The following is an 18,436-nucleotide window of genomic DNA, read 5'->3' as shown; positions in this document are numbered from 1 at the left end:
ACTTCTCCTTCCTTATCACCGCTTCATACATCTACCCCTCAGTCTCATTTTGGGCTGAACATAGCCTCTACAAGCTCTGCTAGCTACCGATGGAGGGCCTGTTCAGTGACCAGTGTGGAAGCAGCTGACGCCAACCACGAGGTGTGGCAGCAGCGTGTCTGCAATCACACCAGCAAGCGGTATGAGGTGCTTGTGACAGCGAAAATACCCGACCACACGCAGTGGATGGAGTCCGAACAGATAGTTACGACCGTCAGTGAGAATCCCTTATTGTCCCGTGAGGCTAAATCCAATCTGTGATGGTTTAATGTGAGCAGCAAGGTGTCACCGTACCGGTCCTGTGCTCATAATGCCAATGCTTTCCTCTGCTGCCAGAGGCTCTCTAATCATTGGGATGGATGCTCCGTCCACAATACTGTAATCCTTCTCCCGTGATACTTTGAAAACAGAAATGTGTTTAGCGCACTGACGCTCCAGCAATATAATAGGGTAAGAATCCTGTAACATGAGCGTATAGATGGCTTATAGGGTCGCAGTCCGCTTCCTAGCAATGTTATGCATGAAGTCTTGGAGGTTGGCAGACAATTGGCAAATATTGAATGACGGACTATTTGGAAGTGATACAATCTTCTTGTTGGATCAAATCCTGGTAATGTGATTTCTGGGCTCAAATCGCCAAGCTGGATCCATCCTTTTATAACGCTGCGTCCCAGCTAACCGGGAAGACTTATGTTACGGTGGAGAGACAGGTATAATTCTATAGGGCAGAATACGGCAGCATCTCCAGGACAGTTAGGGACATTCTCCACCTACACCTATTACTTTACCTGCATCCGAGATAATGGTGCAGGTGGGTTCTCAGATGGGCATTCTATTGAAAATGGGCTGTTACCATAGGTGCCGATTCTGTGGGTACTCAAGGGCCCGAGCACCCACGGGCCCGGGTCCCGCTGCTGGGCCGCCATTTTAACTTGCTAATTTGCGGCTGCAGCACCCACATTGCCGGACCCGCCACTTGGGAAACAGTATGCCAGGAAGAGTGTATTCTGTCTGCGGAGTACCTGCACTGTGGGGGAAATTATGTACCTGCACTGTGGGGGCATTTATGTATGTGGAACTCTGTTGCCGTAATTTGAATATTGGAGACAACTGTGCTTCATAATATAAATTGGTATTATTTTGTGGCCACACCCCTCCCCCATGAAGCCACTCCTCTATATTTTTGGCTTGAGCACCCACCAGCAAAAACATAAATCGGCACCTATGGCTGTTACCCATATCAACCAATAAGATTCTGCTTCTTATTAAGCACCTTATAGAAGAAAATGGAATCTGATTGGTTGCCAATAACATTCCTTCTTTGGTAGAACTCCCATCTGGATTCCTATTCAGAGTCCACGTGGATGATAAAACATGAGAATCAGGGGGGAAAAACGGTGAAAAACGTACCAACCTTTCTTTGCTTATGTCAACATTTTTTCAGCGATTGCTGAATTTTTGGTGTCAACATATTAACTTTCTATAATATTTCATTGTCTATGAGCTATCCAGATCCCGAAACGATTTACCCCTGTGCCAGAATGGCGCACAAATAACTGTTTTTCATTACTTAGATTTTTTTATATATATATATATATTGTTGGAATGATAATGGGAAATGTCTGCGTGTCGGTAACCTTGACTAATCGCTCCGAGCAGGGGTACAGTAATCTGTTTTATTTAGCTTTTCAGAAGAATTCATTGTTCTTGGCACAGTCGTGTGTTACACGTCTTTTGTTTATCTGTCATTACATGAATGCATTGTACTTTTTCTGCCGAATGATTGTCGGCGTTTTATTGTCTTTGTATTCGTCTGATGGGAGTAATGCGGGTTATATGCACTCTATAAGGGATACACTTCTAAAGAGTTTTATTGTTACATTGCTGTATATTTATGTTGAAAATGAGCTGGCAGTTCTGCATAGAGATCATCATGCAGTGAGATGCCATTGTTTATCTTCTCTTACTCCTATTTTTTAAATGTATTTTCTTTCTAGTTGTCCCGTGCATCTTTTTAAGTGACATACGACCGTAGGAGAGGACCAACAGATGAGGAACGGTGATTACCCTTCTACTACTGTCTTTGGACTGATTATTTTTTTTTTTTTTTTTTTTATATTATTCCCCAGTAGACCAATCCTTATTAAGGTTATATTCTATGTCAAATGGGACGATTAACTATGAGCAAGTCCTTTAAAAAAAAAAAAAAACACGAAAAAAGTAATGTTGACTGTTTACTTGTGTTGTCCTTTTGCCTGTCAACCTAGTGACCGCATTCCGATCCAGTCAGACAGCAATGTTGTCCTGGGGTCAGCAGCATGTCTTTCGAGTTTTAGAAAGAGAACACATGTAAGTTTTATGTAAACTGTGCAGAGGGAATCCAATAGAATAGTCTATGTATCTCAGGATATATGATAAGCTGAAGAGGTGAGATAGATAGATAGATATCTATATCTATTTCGACATATGGATCTCTTCTCTTTTCTGAGAATGAGCAGCATGTTCTGTACACATTACACAGCAGCTCATTTGTGAGTCTGGAAAGCTGATTAGAATGCAGTGTGATGTGTTTGACAAGTGCTACATTTCATTAGCTTAGCCGTCAGTGTAATCTGGTAAGTGATACTCAGCCTTAGGTGTAACCTCGACGGTTTCTGGTGCATTTATACTGTTCTAGAGGGTTTGTATTCCTTGCACACTGTTATTTAATAAAACCGTCATTTACATTTAAACACAGGGCTTCCCCAAAAGCAACCCTTCCCCAAGAGTAGACCTCTTCCAGACATGCTCTACCTGTCTCCTTATCTCCCTTCATTCCAAAATATTGCACCTGTTCCACGTTCGCCATGTGCTCCAACAATTGCTTCTGGTGACGTGGTGGTTTATTTGGCAAGTTTGGGGACCCACTAGAATTCCTCACAACCGTGGGTAACGGCAATGTTAACATGAATTACCTGACAGCGTTCTGCACAGCCCCGTGTCGCATGAGCCAAACTTACTGTAAATGACAGCTTGTATGCACCCAGACCACCAACATGGTAAACGAAAGGACAAGACTGTCAGCAAATATGGTGTCATTGTGTCCCCCTTTACTGCAGTGCTAATGGCATCTCATTGCATCTGCACATCTCCTGTTTGTGCATGTAGCCTGGATCACACCTAAGACGGCTGTGCAAGGTCTCGTAGTGGCCACATTGGCCTGCCCCTGTGATCCTGCAAGACTACAATACAGATAATCACCCATGTGGCATTTGGTTAGTAATTACACACCCTACATGTAACTGCACTCTTTAAAGCTGGCCATACATCAGAAAGATCGATCTTAAGATCGATTGTGCTCATGATTGTGTACAATTTCCCTTGAAATCCCCGGCAGTCCTTGGTGGTTCTTGGACACAAAATCTACACACAATCCATCATACAATCAGTCATACAATCCATCTGCTGCATGATTGTGTACACAAGATATGCACACAATCTGCATACAATCCATCATACAATCAGTCATACAATCCATCTTATGATTGATTGTATGATTGTGTACACAAGATGTGCACACAATCTGCATACAATCCATCTTACAATCAATTGAGATTGTATGATTGGGTACAATATCTTTCTGATGTATGGCCACCTTAACACAGCCCTCTACAGGAGATCCCATGAAAGCTTGATCCTGAAACGCGTTGGTTATTTTTTTCACATCATCGCGTTTCGTCTCACTGATGGGTTGGTGTCCGATGATTTTGAAGGGGTAAATTTACTAAGATGGGAGTTCTATTGAAGTTTGGAATGGTGCCTGTAGCAACCAATCAGATTCTACTTCTTATTTATTTACCACCTTCTAGAAGATAATGGACTCTGTTTGGTTGCTATGGGCAACATCCCATCTTGAATAAAACTCCCATGTTAATCAATTTTCCCCATATGTTCATTCTAGCAACCTGCACCGTTCAAAATCCATGAAGTTCCGCTTTCCTGAATGGGGTGTCGCACTCTGCTGTGGTGCTTCGAGCACAGGCTGATCTATATTTCAGCAAAGAGATACAGTGCATACTGTGCTAGAAGCAGAGAGTGGCAAACCGGACAGGGAAGAGGATCTGCACGGATATTAAAAAGGTTCTGGTTGCTAGAATGGTCACTAAACCTGATCTTGGGACACTGCTGCGGCACATTTCTGTCTTGCAGTCGCCCTTGTTCCTGCAGTTCTGTGTCACCATACAGATTGTATTTCCCTTTACAGTTACTGTCTCTCCGCAGCGACCCTGTGTTCCCGTGTTTGCAGCATCAGGCGAGGTGATCCTGTTCCTTGCATTAGCTCTGATTAGTCTGCTTGCTGCAGACTTGTGCGATTAGAGCAATGCCCTGTGTACCACTAGCCCGTGATATGGGCACTGTGTGTCCAGTCTTACTGCAGTGGCCCCCGTGCCACGTTGCCAGTGTCGGGTGGTGGGGGCGTATTGTATAACGCGAGGACAGCACTGTGGAGCTCCCTGTGGGTATCTAGGTCCTGATTGTGCTGGTGTCTTAGCTGAGTCAGTGACCTAGTTTTTGCTCTGACCTTGATTCGCTCGGAGAGGTGTTAGTGTGCACATGATTGACTTAATCATTCAGTCAGGCCAGTCGTGTGACCAGTGGCAACAGAAGGCAGAGATGCACCGGCCAATCCGCCGTACATGCGTGTGCTTAGTATGTCTTACGGCCATAAGTCAGTGTCTCTACCAGGAGTGAGAGATAAAGCAACAGACTACTATGAAACCGGCAACTGCTTCCTCAGAGTCAAGTCCCCATGTTTTTCCCATTTTTTTTTCCGGACACTTCGGCTGTTCTATATGTTAGGATGTAGGATAGCTAAGATCCGGAGAACAATATATTTTATTATCTTTCCCACTCCACCCAAAACTAAATTGAGATACATTTGAATACGATTTATCTTTTTAAATGTCTTTTAAATATTCAGCTAAGCTCAAGAGAAAGAGAGAGATATATACAGGGGCGGATCCAGGATAAAATGACAGGGGGGGGGCACCATGATAAAAGAGTGTTTAGGTGGGGGAGGGCCAGTGTTAGTGGTGCCAGTGTACATGCTAAGAGAGCGGCAGAGAGAGGGTGGCAATAGGATTAAAAATAGGCCCACCATGGCAACAAAAGTGAAGGATGTAGTTGTGAACGCCGAAGGCGCGCTCTGGAAAAGGGGGTGTGGCCACTCAACAGGGGGCATGTCCTTGAGTGTAGTGTACAACACCGTATACAACTTCTACACATTATGCTACAAAATACTAGACCCCATTATACTTGCCCCTTACACATGATGCCAAATGGAATGAGCCAAAATTCAAACAATGCCACATGGATTGTGCCAAAATTCACATAATGCCACATGGATTGAGCCAAAATTTACATAATAACACACGGATTGAGCCAAAATTCACAAAATGCCAAATGGATTGAGCCAAAATTCACATAATGCCACATGGATTGTGTCAAAATTCACATAATGCCACACGGATTGAGCCAAATTCATAAGATGCCATATGGAGTGAGCCAAAATTCACATAATGCCACACGGATTGAGCCAAAATTCACATAATGCCACACAGATTGAGACAAAATTCACATAATGCCACACGGATTGAGACAAAATTCACATAATGCCACACGGATTGAGCCAGAATTCACATAATGCCACACGGATTGAGCCAAAATTCACAATACGCTTCATAAACAGGGACATTGTCCACCAAAGGCTCGCATTAAACATTTACACCGTAATGTCCATTACACGTTAAGTTACACGGCATGATGTCCATTATGTATTATACCAAACACCATAATGCCTATTAAAAATTATGCTACATAAGTGCTGCTTATCTACATGCTCATTGCCAAGGGTTCAGTGCTCATTGCCAGAGGTTCCATGCTCATTGCCATGTGGGATTACATGCTCATTGCCAAGGGGGAATACATACTCATGGTGAATGGGGGACAGCCGCCGCCAGGCAGAAGTGATAGCCACTGACAGTGGCAGAGCCAGGCTGTATTCAGAGCACTGCAGGTCCCGGCTATTTGAAATAATACCCCTTTCACACCAGAAAATGCATTTCCAGGTTGGCCCCTTTTACACCAGCCTAATCCCTGCATTTTCTGGTGTGAGGGGGAGAGAAAACCACCCCTCCCCCCTTTAACCAGTTATCTAATTTAACCGCCTTTATCTTCGGAACCAACGGACCCATTTACATGAGACAAGTATCATATTGAAGAACTTTTGAGTGGGCTTTGAATGATTTTGGTCCAGTGAAACTGGATCGTTTGGTTCCAGAGTAATCTGCCCTCAAAGAACAAGAACAGCCATGAAATTACATTTCAAAAATAAAAAAAATGATTTACACCCTATATCTCTGGAACCGATTGACCGATATGGACCATCCTGGTATCATATTGACGGCCCAGCGATTTGGAATTGAATGACATCAACCACAAGCTCCTGTGATGCCAGGGGGGGAACTGGCAGCCGTCGGAACCGGGTGTGGGTCAGAATTGACGGGTCCCATATTATCCTATGGGGAAAAAATGTTACAGCTTTGCCAGGTTCTCCGGTTCCTGGGGGGCTAGAGACATGGGGCTGGGCTAGTTGGAAAGCTCTGGTCCTCATCTACAAAATTAATGACAGGGGGGGGCACGTGCCCAGGTGCCCCCCCCCTGAATCCGCCACTGGATATATATATATATATATATATATATATATATATATATATACACACACCACCAGTGAACCAGTAAGTAACTTTATTGTTGGAACAAACCTTGTTACATTAGGAGCAAATACATACATTTTTTGTTTTCTGTGCAGGGTAAACACTGGCTGCTTCTGCATGTAGCCCACAAATGTCAGACCACTTTATATTTACAGTACACTGTAATTCAGATTTCAGTCTGAAAACACCCCACTAAAATCTAACTCCCTCTGCACATCACATCTTCCCCAAGCAGCGCAGCATGTTTTTACCCAGTTGCTTGCATTTTGTTCTTTGCTTCAAATATAAACCAGGCCTTTTGTCCTTAACACAAACTCTAATGGGAAGGTGGACAATGTCTGCTTTCTATGTCACCCTGTCTGCCTAAAAATCCTCCTCCAGCAATGCAGCTTACCTGCAGTTACAGGTGACAGGAGGAGGCGTGGCCTGATCTGTCAGGGGTGTGGCAGGTACACTCAGGGGGTGTGGTGAGTGAGATTTCCTGGAAATTTGTTCTCTTCTGTTTTATTAGCCTAGATCCCGGTCTCTAGGGAACGTGTATGTGATTATACAGGTTTTGGGATTTACTTATCCTGAAGGAGAAATCGCTGCTGCTCAGTGAGAACATCAGGATCTTATGTCATCGTAGGTCTGTTTTTTCCAGGCCTAAGTATAGCGCAGACTTTTAAACAGTATTTGGATTCTGATGAAAACAAAGGGTACATTGGGGTTCATTTCTTGGGACCATGTAATATATATGGATTGTAAACTCCACTAGGAGTGTTGTAAAAGACTAAATCTCTTTACAGGGAGGAAGAGAAACTACATACTAAGCAATTGGTTTAGTATATTTTGCCATGTTAACATTCCTTATGCCGACAGAATGTTTATTTGGTAATCATGTTTGCACTCGGCATGCAGAAAATGAAATGTCAACCATTTTTCTCTAAAAACATGTTGCGGGTCGATATTTTAACCATGTTGACACCACTGTTGGCATTGTGGTGCAGACACCGTGTACACTGATATACTGGCTCGTGCAACATGTCGGTCTCCGGTAATTTCTCTCTGTCGGCTATTAAGGAAGGTCCCGTCCTGGTCCCGGTTCACGTCTCGCGGTCTCTTATGCCAGCTGCAGAAACCCATCACTGTGATTATATTATAATGCACCCATGTATTTGCCTGAGACTCGTACGTCGCTCCAAAATCTTCCTTTGCTTCAGAAACATATAGAGATAAGCGAATGGGGATCGTTACACAGGTGATGTAACTAAGCCAATTAGCATTTCCATATACCTTACTGAGAGAACCTGGACTCTGGTGTATATATAGAAGGGGTCCTGTGTATTCCAGTCGTCTTGTATTGTGGTCACTGTAAAGGAATTGGTGCTAGAAGGTCATGCATGTATCTGTGTAGTACTTCGGTCCTGTCAGTGGGTGCACATAGGTGGGGTGGTCTCCTGTCACTGGCCCCAGTCCGTGCATACATGGAGGTAATTACCCCTGTACCACGGTGCTAGTTACCATCTGCCACAGCTGGCATCACTTGCACTTACCCCAAGCACATGACTTTGGGGTCATCTAATGGGGGGGGGGGCTTTATAGTTTGACTTTTCCATGATAATATGAGCGTTCCCTTTGTCCTCCCTGTGCAGGATCTCTATCGTTACCCGGTTCAGTTGCCGTGACCTATATTTGCACACAGCCTACACATTTGCTTTGCATTACAATGGGAGCATGCTCTATGGTTTGTGGGCAGCCAGCTACACACTGAAATGTCACTTGCGTTCTTGTCACAGAGGTGAAATGACGAGTCGCTGTCACCGCCGAGATATCTATTCTCCTGCTGCGCAGTTCTCTGCGGGATGAGAGGCCTAATGTAAAACAGACATCATCCGCGTTCTTGTGCCAACGCTGTGTCGCTAGGCCAATAAAGCCCGTATAAAGGAAGCAGTGACATTGTGTTAAGGAACTCTGGGAAGGCGCGCTTGCAGTTTGGGCAGAAATTTGTCCTCCCCCCCCCCCCAACCGGTAACCCTGTGATGCCAGTGACCTGCTCTCATGAAGGACACGGGCAGGTGGCTGTGTCTAGATTGGCCACACCACTCTCTAGAGGGCATTTACATGCGGGCAGGTGATGGCCGTCGTCATAGTCTAACTGTATTCCGCCAGTCCTGATTTATGGGTGAATACTCCCCATCAGGTGGTGATGAGGACCGGCGGCAGGGGTTCTCCACCTGGAGAGCAGTCACTTTGTCAGAATCTGTCAGAACAGAGAATATTTGGATAGTTTCTTATATCAGACATGAATTCCATGCAAGGGGTGGAGAAGGCATTTTGTAGATTGCTGCTAACATTGGTGGCTGGATCTTCTTAATAAGATGCCCCTAATATGGGAACGGTTCTCGACGCAAAAATGGGTCATTGACGTCCATCCTCATTGACCAGACTAACAGACTTCTATTGGCAATCTAACAGTAAATACATGGATTTGTCTGGTTGGAAATCTCATTTCAACGATGTGTTCATTCTGGCATATTACAGTTCCTCTTCCCTGCCTGAGGTTTTGCCATCTGCTGTGGTGCTTCTAGCACATTGTGGTCTGTATTTCAGCAATGATATACAGACCAGACTTGTGCTAGAGCACCACAGCTTCGAGTGACGCCCCGGTCAAGAAAGAGGAACTGCTCGGATTTTGAAAGGTGCAGGTTGTGTGTGTGTTTTCTATATTCATGTTCAATCTTGCATTACGCCGGTCTTAATTAACCCCTCTTCTGCACTAGTAACGGACAGAAGACCATGGTAATTAGGTGACCGCGTGCACCAGCCTCCCAAGAGGGTTCTCATCTCTGGTTCCTATTTCACCAAGACAGAGCTTTTAGGTAAGTGTCCTCCTGGCTTATGGTCCCGTGTTTGGATTTGCTCTTCATGCTTTGGTCCATGCCACCTAGTTTTTATGACCCCTTGTATCCTGTAACATGGGAGACGATAAAGGCATGTATCGGGTACCTGCTCCCTGTTCTCATCTTTCTCCTCTCTTCCATGCCATCCGCAGATGTGCCAATGGCTGACCAAAGAATGGACATTACTTCAACTATTAACGACTTCATCTCTCCGGGTCCTACCGACCTCATCTCCAGCTCGCTCAGCACCGGGGGAATGGAGTGTAACCGCAAGAGGAAGGGGAGCCTCACAGATTATCAGTAAGAGCACTTCTAGCAGCTTCTTAGTAACTACTGTATATGGGGGTCTACCAGTCCTATTGCATGACCTCTCTCCGGGCTCCTGTGTACCCTACATTGGGGATACTGATCATTGCCACAGTCGATCTCTCAACTATAGATCTATTTATCTTCCTCATTCTGGGCCCAGGACTTCTAGGCTTACTGTCAGCTGATATGAGTTAGTGTAAAATAAAAATTATACTGTTAATGTTTCATAGTTTGCTAGGTGTCCGTGACAACCACAGTCGCATGACATTTGCTGTGTTGAGCAGAGAGATTTCGAAACACCCTTCTTGTCATCTTACTCACAACCTCCTCCCACACATTTTTCGCCCTCCCTCATGTATGGTGAGCAGACTCAGACATAAAGTGATAGCCACCTTCCTTGGTAACTAGCTTGAGTGCTGAAATTAACATGCATTAGAACTGAGAGATTGTGGCAGCCGTGTCAGTCTCCCTAATTGGGGTATTAAGGGGACATCCTGGGAAGGCAAGTTTCATGCACAGTACATTACCTATTTTCAGTGATCAAAGTATATTTAGATATTTAAGGTTATAAATAACTTAAAAATGTTTATTTGTTGCAAACGTGCTGTATTTGTGTACTTGTTGCCAAAAGGGATCGGACAAATGCAGTGGCGGATCCAGGAGGGGCTGCTGCATAGTTCAAAATTCAAATAGAGGAGCCACACCCACTGCCAGGGAGTCAGTTTGGAATGGCAGTGGGTGTGGCTTCTCCCCTATTTGAATTTTGAACTGTGCTGCAGCCCCTTCTGGATCCGCCACTGGACCAAAATGTGATTCTATAGTAATTTGCGTTAAAGTGATGACCGGTCTTTATTTACTGCGCAATAAATAAGGGAGTTTCATATAAATACCCTACATATACTGCTATCTCACTTCCAAACACAAGTTACCATGGAATGATGCTAATCGTATATAAATGCGGGGGCTTCGTCTTGGCCCAGTGAGGGGGTTCATATGGACCTCTGGGAATGATGGGAGGCCATGCTATTTGAATTTAGACTTGATGCAAGTGGAGAGAAGAACCCTGAGAATTATTCAGAATCATCCGCGTTCTCTAATGTGTGATCCTCATTATCCGCGTCCCCTGTGATCATGCAGGAAAGACAGTGAGGACGCAGATTATTGACTGCCGCGTTTGCGTCTCTGTTTCTCTGCCGTTTCCATAGCAACTACAAGAACCATTGTATAGTGTGATGTACGTAGTCTGGGAGTGATAACAGAGGCCCATGTCCTCTTCATGGTGTACCCCCATTATGTGTTTCTATATGGCGTTTGTATTCAGTCTACCTCCACTGAAGGCTTAGTAAATAGACCCCTGAATGAGGTAAAAGTGGAGAGATAAAGTACCAGCCAATCAGCTCCTATATATATTTTTTTTAAACCCATCCTGTAACATGGCAATTCAGAGCTGATTGCTACTTTATCTCTCTCCATGACTATAAGGTCACAGCGCTTTACATGTAACTTTAGTCAGAAATAGATGCTAAATGACTAATTCAGCACGGATCGCTGCAAAGTTGCAGATAGCCGCTAGACAGACAGAAAACCGGAGAGACTGGCCCAATCAAGGCCGACGCTGACCTCCTTTTAAAACCCCCCCTAGGTTTTATTTTTATTTTATTTCTCCAATCAGCCTTGCGCATGCGAAGTCCTTCAATAATCGCTGTATTTGCTGAGTAGCGATCCATGCTGAGTTAGACCCTAAGAAACGGTCTGTGATCCATACAACCCATCATCCCCATGCTGAAACACGTACTTTGTAATAGCACATGCACGCATGGTGGGGGCAGCCATACTGGCTGTATGTAGACAGAGCCTAACCCCTGACCTCTCAGAGGCTACGCTTTCATGACCACTTCAAAATCAATCGGACTCTAAAGGGTAAATTTACTAGTGCAAGTAGTGAGTGACCAAGTGTGCAAATGTCACAAGGTGATGTTTGTGCATCTCTTCCTATGCTGTCACTTCCGGACCCTGCCTGGGGGGAGCAGTAATAACCGTAGCCTAATGAGCTCGCTCCTCACATCCGACAGATGTGAATACTCACATCATCACCTGTCCTCCCCTGCTCCATTCACTATGTTATTACTGAGTCACTAATGCAATGTCTCTTTGTCTCTATCTTCTAGGCTTGATGGCTTTTCATTTGAGTAAGTACATTTCCATCATTTCTATTAATACCGTTTCCCCATCCTTGTTACTGCTGGGGTCTATTGAGAGTTTTCGCCTCAGTGACACCTGTTAAACCTGGATTATTTCATACATAGAAGTTCTGGTCTTCCCACGTTGTGTTCAGTCCTTGGCGGTGATGAATGTATAACGAGTACGCTGCACTAATTATCCCGCGGGCTCTGATTGTCGCTGCTGGCGGAGTCCGTGTGCTGGTCTGTCACATAGTCCCCATTTTCAGTGCAGGGGTCATTTACCTGTCATACACACTCTTGCTGTGCCACTATAAGCCTCCCTGTGCTTCATTCAGAGATGTCAGCTTGGGCACACAGTGCTGCTGACCCCCAGCTATTTATCAGCATGAAGATGTCATTGTGTCTGTCCGTAGATTGTGATCTGGTCTGTCTTTCCTCCTAGTCACGGAGAAGGAATGGATACAGACAAGGAGGATCCACATGGGATGTGAGTACCCTCTAATTCTACATTCTGCTACGCTATTAGTGTTCATTCTAGCACCCTGACACTTCCAGGTTCACTTCCCTGCCTGGGGTGTTTCTTTCTTCTGTGGTGCTTCTAGCACCGTGTGGTCTGCATATCAGTGCTGAAATACAGACCACACTGTGGTAGACGCACCACATGAGCGAACACCCCAGGCAGAAAAGAGAAATGGTGTGGGTTTTTGGAAGATGCTCCGTGCAGGAATTGAAAACTATATTTATTATTGAAATGTAAATTAAATATTTTTGGTGTAGAATGACACCTTGTAATAATATTTGATATAATGAAAGTCTACTGAAAAAAAAACACGAAGCTGCCATTTTTGATGTGGTGGAGCGAGAGGTTAATATAATGTCTTGCTCCGCCCTAACTCCTCCCCTCGGCAAACCCCCTGACTGCATGCAGTTGTTTGAGGACCATATGATGGCATGCTGCCAGTTGTGTAATAAATGCCATCTCCGGCAACACACTTACAGAAATTTGTTTTGTTTTTCAGGCTGGAATATGCAGAAGGCCGGATTAAGAATGCACGGTACGTTCCCTGTGATAACTAATTACCCAGCTGCTTCGTTTAGGGCACCAGAGGACTCTGTAAACAACACAATAGGAGAACATTGATAGGAAGGGGGTGTTATTTGCATATTCCTCCGCCAGGGAACGAGTTCCGTGGCTAATAATGCACCACCAACATCTAGCGGAAAGGATTACGGGGATATAAAGCGCTCTGTCCTTATAAACTACACAGTAGTCTCAGTGATTAATAAATGATCTAGGGGTTATTTGCCAAAGCGGAGAGATATAAAGTGCCAATCAGAGCCTAATTGTCATGTTACCATCTGGGTTTGAAAAAATGACAGTTAGGGGCTGTTTAGTACTTTATCACCCTCCACGTCTTGTTAAATAACTCTTAATGTTTCCTATGGTCTCGGTGAGCAGAGACCAGAGAATAAGGGTATTAGAGAATACTAGACCAGTGGTTCCCAAGGTCTGTCCTCAAGGTACGCTCAGAGTCCAGGTTTTAAGGATAGCCATGGTGAGCACAGATGGTTTCATCAAATTGACGGAGATAGTGATTATTACCTGTGCCCAGGCAGGGTTACCCTTCGCACCTGAGCCTAGGGTGTGTAGAGGGCTGATTTTGGGGACCTGTGATTAGTTCTGGGTGGCATTATATCACTGGGTGGCTGCTAGACATCTGGGACAAGCTGTCGGCAGAAGGGGGAACTCCTTTCTTATCTTACATGGAGACAGTATATGCTGTAGGCAGGGAGCGTAGAGGGAGGGGTAGGACAACCTGTATGTAATCATGTGTTTTGGTAACAGGGAGGCTCACAGTCAGATCGAGAAACGGCGCAGGGATAAAATGAACAGTTTCATAGATGAGCTGGCATCGCTGGTGCCCACGTGTAACGCCATGTCTCGGAAGCTGGACAAGCTGACCGTGCTGCGGATGGCGGTGCAGCATATGAAAACTCTGCGAGGTGAGAGACGTATTGCAGGTCAGTGGTTGTAACGTAGTACACTGGTTTGTTTGTGTGTGTGCGCGCCACGCTGATCAGAGAAACCTCATTGATGAGCTCCTATGACGACCGTTCACCACTTGCTTAAGATGTGATCTCTTCCTCCCCATGGCAGGTGCTGCAAATCCCTACACAGAAGCAAACTACAAACCAGCATTTCTATCAGATGATGAGCTGAAACACCTGATTCTCAGGGTATGTACCGATGTGGTGATACTAGGACTGTGCTTACTGTGTGCTCTCCATGGCGCGACTTCTGTAGATGGGTGCGCTCTACATGGTGTGTCCTCTGTAGATGGGTGCGCTCTCCATGGCGTGTCCTCTGTAGATGGGTGCGCTTGCCTTGCTGTGTCCTCTGTAGATGGGTGCGCTCTCCATGGCGCGTCTTCTGTAGATGGGTGCGCTCTCCATGGCGCGTCCTCTGTAGATGGGTGCGCTCTCCATGGTGTGTCCTCTGTGTAGATGGGTGCGCTCTCCATGGTGTGTCCTCTGTAGATGGGTGTGCTCGCCATGGCGCGTCTTCTGTCGATGGGTGCACTCTCCATGGCGCGTCTTCTGTCGATGGGTGCACTCTCCATGGCGCGTCTTCTGTCGCTGGGTGCGCTCTCCATGGCGCGTCTTCTGTAGATGGGTGTGCTCGCCATGGCGCGTCTTCTGTCGCTGGGTGCGCTCTCCATGGCGCGTCTTCTGTCGACGGTTGTGCCATTCACGTTTGTTTGTGTGTGTGTGGAGACGTGGCTGGTGTAGGAGAACTTTATGGAAGTGTGTATATGTGGCTATGGGGCAGATGTGCGCTCTCCATGGTGTGTCCTCTGTGTAGATGGGTGCGCTCTCCATGGTGTGTCCTCTGTAGATGGGTGCGCTCTCCATGGTGTGTCCTCTGTAGATGGGTGCGCTCTCCATGGTGTGTCCTCTGTGTAGATGGGTGCGCTCTCCATGGTGTGTCCTCTGTAGATGGGTGCGCTCTCCATGGTGGGTCCTCTGTAGATGGGTGCGCTCTACATGGTGTGTCCTCTGTAGATGGGTGCGCTCTCCATGGTGTGTCCTCTGTAGATGGGTGCGCTCTCCATGGTGTGTCCTCTGTAGATGGGTGCGCTCTCCATGGTGTGTCCTCTGTAGATGGGTGCGCTCTCCATGGCACGTCTTCTGTAGATGGATGCGCTCTCCATGGTGTAACCTTTGTAGATGGGTGCGCTCTCCATGGCGTGTCCTCTGTAGATGGGTGCGCTCGCCATGGCGTGTCCTCTGTAGATGGGTGCGCTCGCCATGGCGTGTCCTCTGTAGATGGGTGCGCTCGCCATGGCGTGTCCTCTGTAGATGGGTGCGCTCGCCATGGCGTGTCCTCTGTAGATGGGTGCGCTCGCCATGGCGTGTCCTCTGTAGATGGGTGCGCTCGCCATGGCGTGTCCTCTGTAGATGGGTGCGCTCGCCATGGCGTGTCCTCTGTAGATGGGTGCGCTCGCCATGGCGTGTCCTCTGTAGATGGGTGCGCTCGCCATGGCGTGTCCTCTGAAGATGGGTGCGCTCTCCATGGCGCGTCCTCTGTAGATGGGTGCGCACTCCATGGCGCGTCTTCTGTCGATGGGTGCGCTCTCCATGGCGCGTCTTCTGTCGATGGGTGCGCTCTCCATGGCGCGTCTTCTGTCGATGGGTGCGCTCTCCATGGCGCGTCTTCTGTCGACGGTTGTGCCATTCACGTGTGTGTGTGTGTGTGTGTGTGTGTGTGTGTGTGTGGAGACGTGGCTGGTGTAGGAGAACTTTATGGAAGTGTGTATATGTGGCTATGGGGCAGATGTATTAAGCCGTAACAAGAGATAAATCCAAGCATGATAAGGAGAAATAAATGTCCAGCCAATCAGCTCCTTACTGACTTTTTTTCAAACACAGCCTGTAACATGGCAGTTAGCAGGTGATTGGCTGGACGTTTATCTCTCCTGATCACCCTTGGATTTATCTCTTGTTAAAGCTTAATACATCTGCCCCAATGTTAGGTGAAGTGCACGCACTCACTGACACGTCGGTTACAGGGCGGCACCATACGAAGTGACTCTCTGCAAATAATGACTTGTCTGTAAGTGGATAGACTGGGTGTCGTGTTGGGAATGGGAGGTTGGTACACGATGTCCCCGTATGGTACATCCATCACATAAAGGAAATGATATAATATACAGCTGCTGCCACTGATGAGTCACTGGGTGTAGCCTGCAGCAGCCTCTCTCTCTCTGGCCAGTGTATGTGTATGTGAGCGAGCACCTTATCGTTGTCCTGGGCGCTACCTGGCACTTAACCATGTTCTCCCTCTCTCCTACAGGCCGCCGACGGCTTCCTCTTTGTGGTGGGCTGCGACCGGGGCAAAATCCTCTTCGTTTCAGAATCAGTTTTCAAGATTCTCAATTACAGCCAGGTACAAAGCTGACGCTGTGCGGTGTTCTCCTCCTTCAGATGGGTGTGGTACAGGATTCCGACAGTCATTGGCCCGATGTCGGGATCCCTACTGGCCGGACTCAGACAGCGTGGCAAGTGCAACAAAGCCCCTCGCTACGCTCGCCACCTATTCTATTCTCCCTCTATGGGGGTTGTGGACCCCCACTAGGGAGGATAGCCGGTGGCCGTCGGGAACCCGTGCATCGGTATTTTAACAGTCGGGATCCCGACATCGGGTAAATGACTGTAGGGATCCTGTCCGGCACTCCTTCAGATACAAGTGTTCTTGAGCAATATTAACATTGCTGGCTTGAAGAGCTGGCAATCTGCAGAAATAAAGTGCAAGTGGGAAGCTAATACTGGCTAGGTAACATATAGTTCTAGAGCAGGACAGGCCAACCTGTGCCTCTCCAGATGTTGTTAAACTACAAATCCCAGCATGCCTCGCCACCGTTTTAACACTCCCTTAGAGCAAAACTATGGCAAGGCATGATGGGATTTGTAGTTTCACACCTCTGGAGAGCCACAGGTTGCCCAGGCTTGTTCTAGAGTAAGGCTGTGGTAATGGAGCACAGAATCCACATAGAAGTCTCGCCTCATCTCTCCGATCAGTTACAGCTGCAGGTTGGGCAGCATTATGGAACATCTGTGATCGCAAGCCTCCCGATGCATTCTCGGCTGTGAGGTCTGCTGCCCCCTGCAGGCTGTTCCTGGTATCCATTTGGATATATGTAAGCATTGGAATATTTTATATTGTATAAATATTATCCAGCCAACAGCCTTTAATTCTTTAGGACACATAAGTTTGGTTAGGAACAGTCACCCCATTATTGTACCAAGCAGAACTATATTGTACCATTGCAGAACGATCTGATAGGACAAAGCTTGTTCGATTATCTCCATCCGAAAGACATTGCCAAAGTGAAGGAGCAGCTGTCGTCCTCGGACACGGCCCCTCGGGAGAGGCTCATCGATGCAAAAAGTAAGTTTGGGCTCCTGTGCACCAGCTAGGTGATCTGGGAATGTAACAGTAATGACTACACCTGTGCACCAGCTAGGTGATCTGGGAATGTAACAGTAATGACTACACCTGTGCACCAGCTAGGTGATCTGGGAATGTGACAGTAATGACTACACCTGTGCACCAGCTAGGTGATCTGGGAATGTAACAGTAATTACTACACCTGTGCACCAGCTAGGTGATCTGGGGAATGTGACAGTTAGTAATGACTACACCTGTGTACCAGCTAGGTGATCTGGGGAATGTGACAGTTAGTAATGACTACACCTGTGCACCAGCTAGGTGATCTGGGGAATGTGACAGTTAGTAATGACTACACCTGTGCACCAGCTAGGTGATCTGGGGAATGTGATAGTTAGTAATGACTACACCTGTGCACCAGCTAGGTGATCTGGGAATGTAACAGTAATGACTACACCTGTGCACCAGCTAGGTGATCTGGGGAATGTGACCGTTAGTAATGACTACACCTGTGCACCAGCTAGGGGAACTGGAAAACGTGGCCCATTGGTAGATCTCGAGGAACGATTTGGCCAGCCCTGATTTTTAGCATCTACACAGAGAGCAGTGTGACTCCTCCCATTTCTATAATGCGATTACTAAGAATCAGATACCTGTGTAGTATAGACCATGGGCTACTGGTCTATATAGGCAGTTCATAGGATAATTCTGTAAATACAGATGAACTGTTGCCTTTTACTATTATATACATACTTTGTGCCCTTTTTATAATGGCTCAGTCTTCAGACGCAGTGTCGATCCCTTTAATGCCAGTATATA

General features: G+C 46.4%; 1 protein-coding gene across 6 annotated transcripts in view; it reads left to right on the top strand.

Moving 5' to 3' along the window:
* Positions 1–18,436, top strand: part of BMAL1 (basic helix-loop-helix ARNT like 1) — a 65,941-nt gene that overhangs the window by 27,365 nt on the left and 20,140 nt on the right. For 3 of the 6 annotated variants that reach the window (XM_083164091.1, XM_083164086.1, XM_083164087.1), the window contains exons 2-10: positions 9,557–9,655; positions 9,829–9,976; positions 12,154–12,174; positions 12,611–12,655; positions 13,188–13,223; positions 14,015–14,190; positions 14,327–14,406; positions 16,523–16,615; positions 17,500–17,617. In XM_083164091.1, the coding sequence (XP_083020217.1) occupies positions 9,837–9,976; positions 12,154–12,174; positions 12,611–12,655; positions 13,188–13,223; positions 14,015–14,190; positions 14,327–14,406; positions 16,523–16,615; positions 17,500–17,617 (709 nt within the window). In that variant the 5' untranslated portion in view covers positions 9,557–9,655; positions 9,829–9,836. Of the gene's footprint in view, positions 1–2,036; positions 2,099–9,556; positions 9,656–9,828; positions 9,977–12,153; positions 12,175–12,610; positions 12,656–13,187; positions 13,224–14,014; positions 14,191–14,326; positions 14,407–16,522; positions 16,616–17,499; positions 17,618–18,436 lie in introns of all 6 variants that reach the window. The other 3 variants (XM_083164089.1, XM_083164090.1, XM_083164092.1) reach the window with 2 other exon arrangements.

Source organism: Crinia signifera, chromosome 11 (assembly GCF_055691185.1).
Source record: "Crinia signifera chromosome 11, ASM5569118v1, whole genome shotgun sequence".
Taxonomy (NCBI): Eukaryota; Metazoa; Chordata; class Amphibia; order Anura; family Myobatrachidae; genus Crinia; species Crinia signifera.
This window is presented reverse-complemented; position numbering and strand designations above follow the sequence as displayed.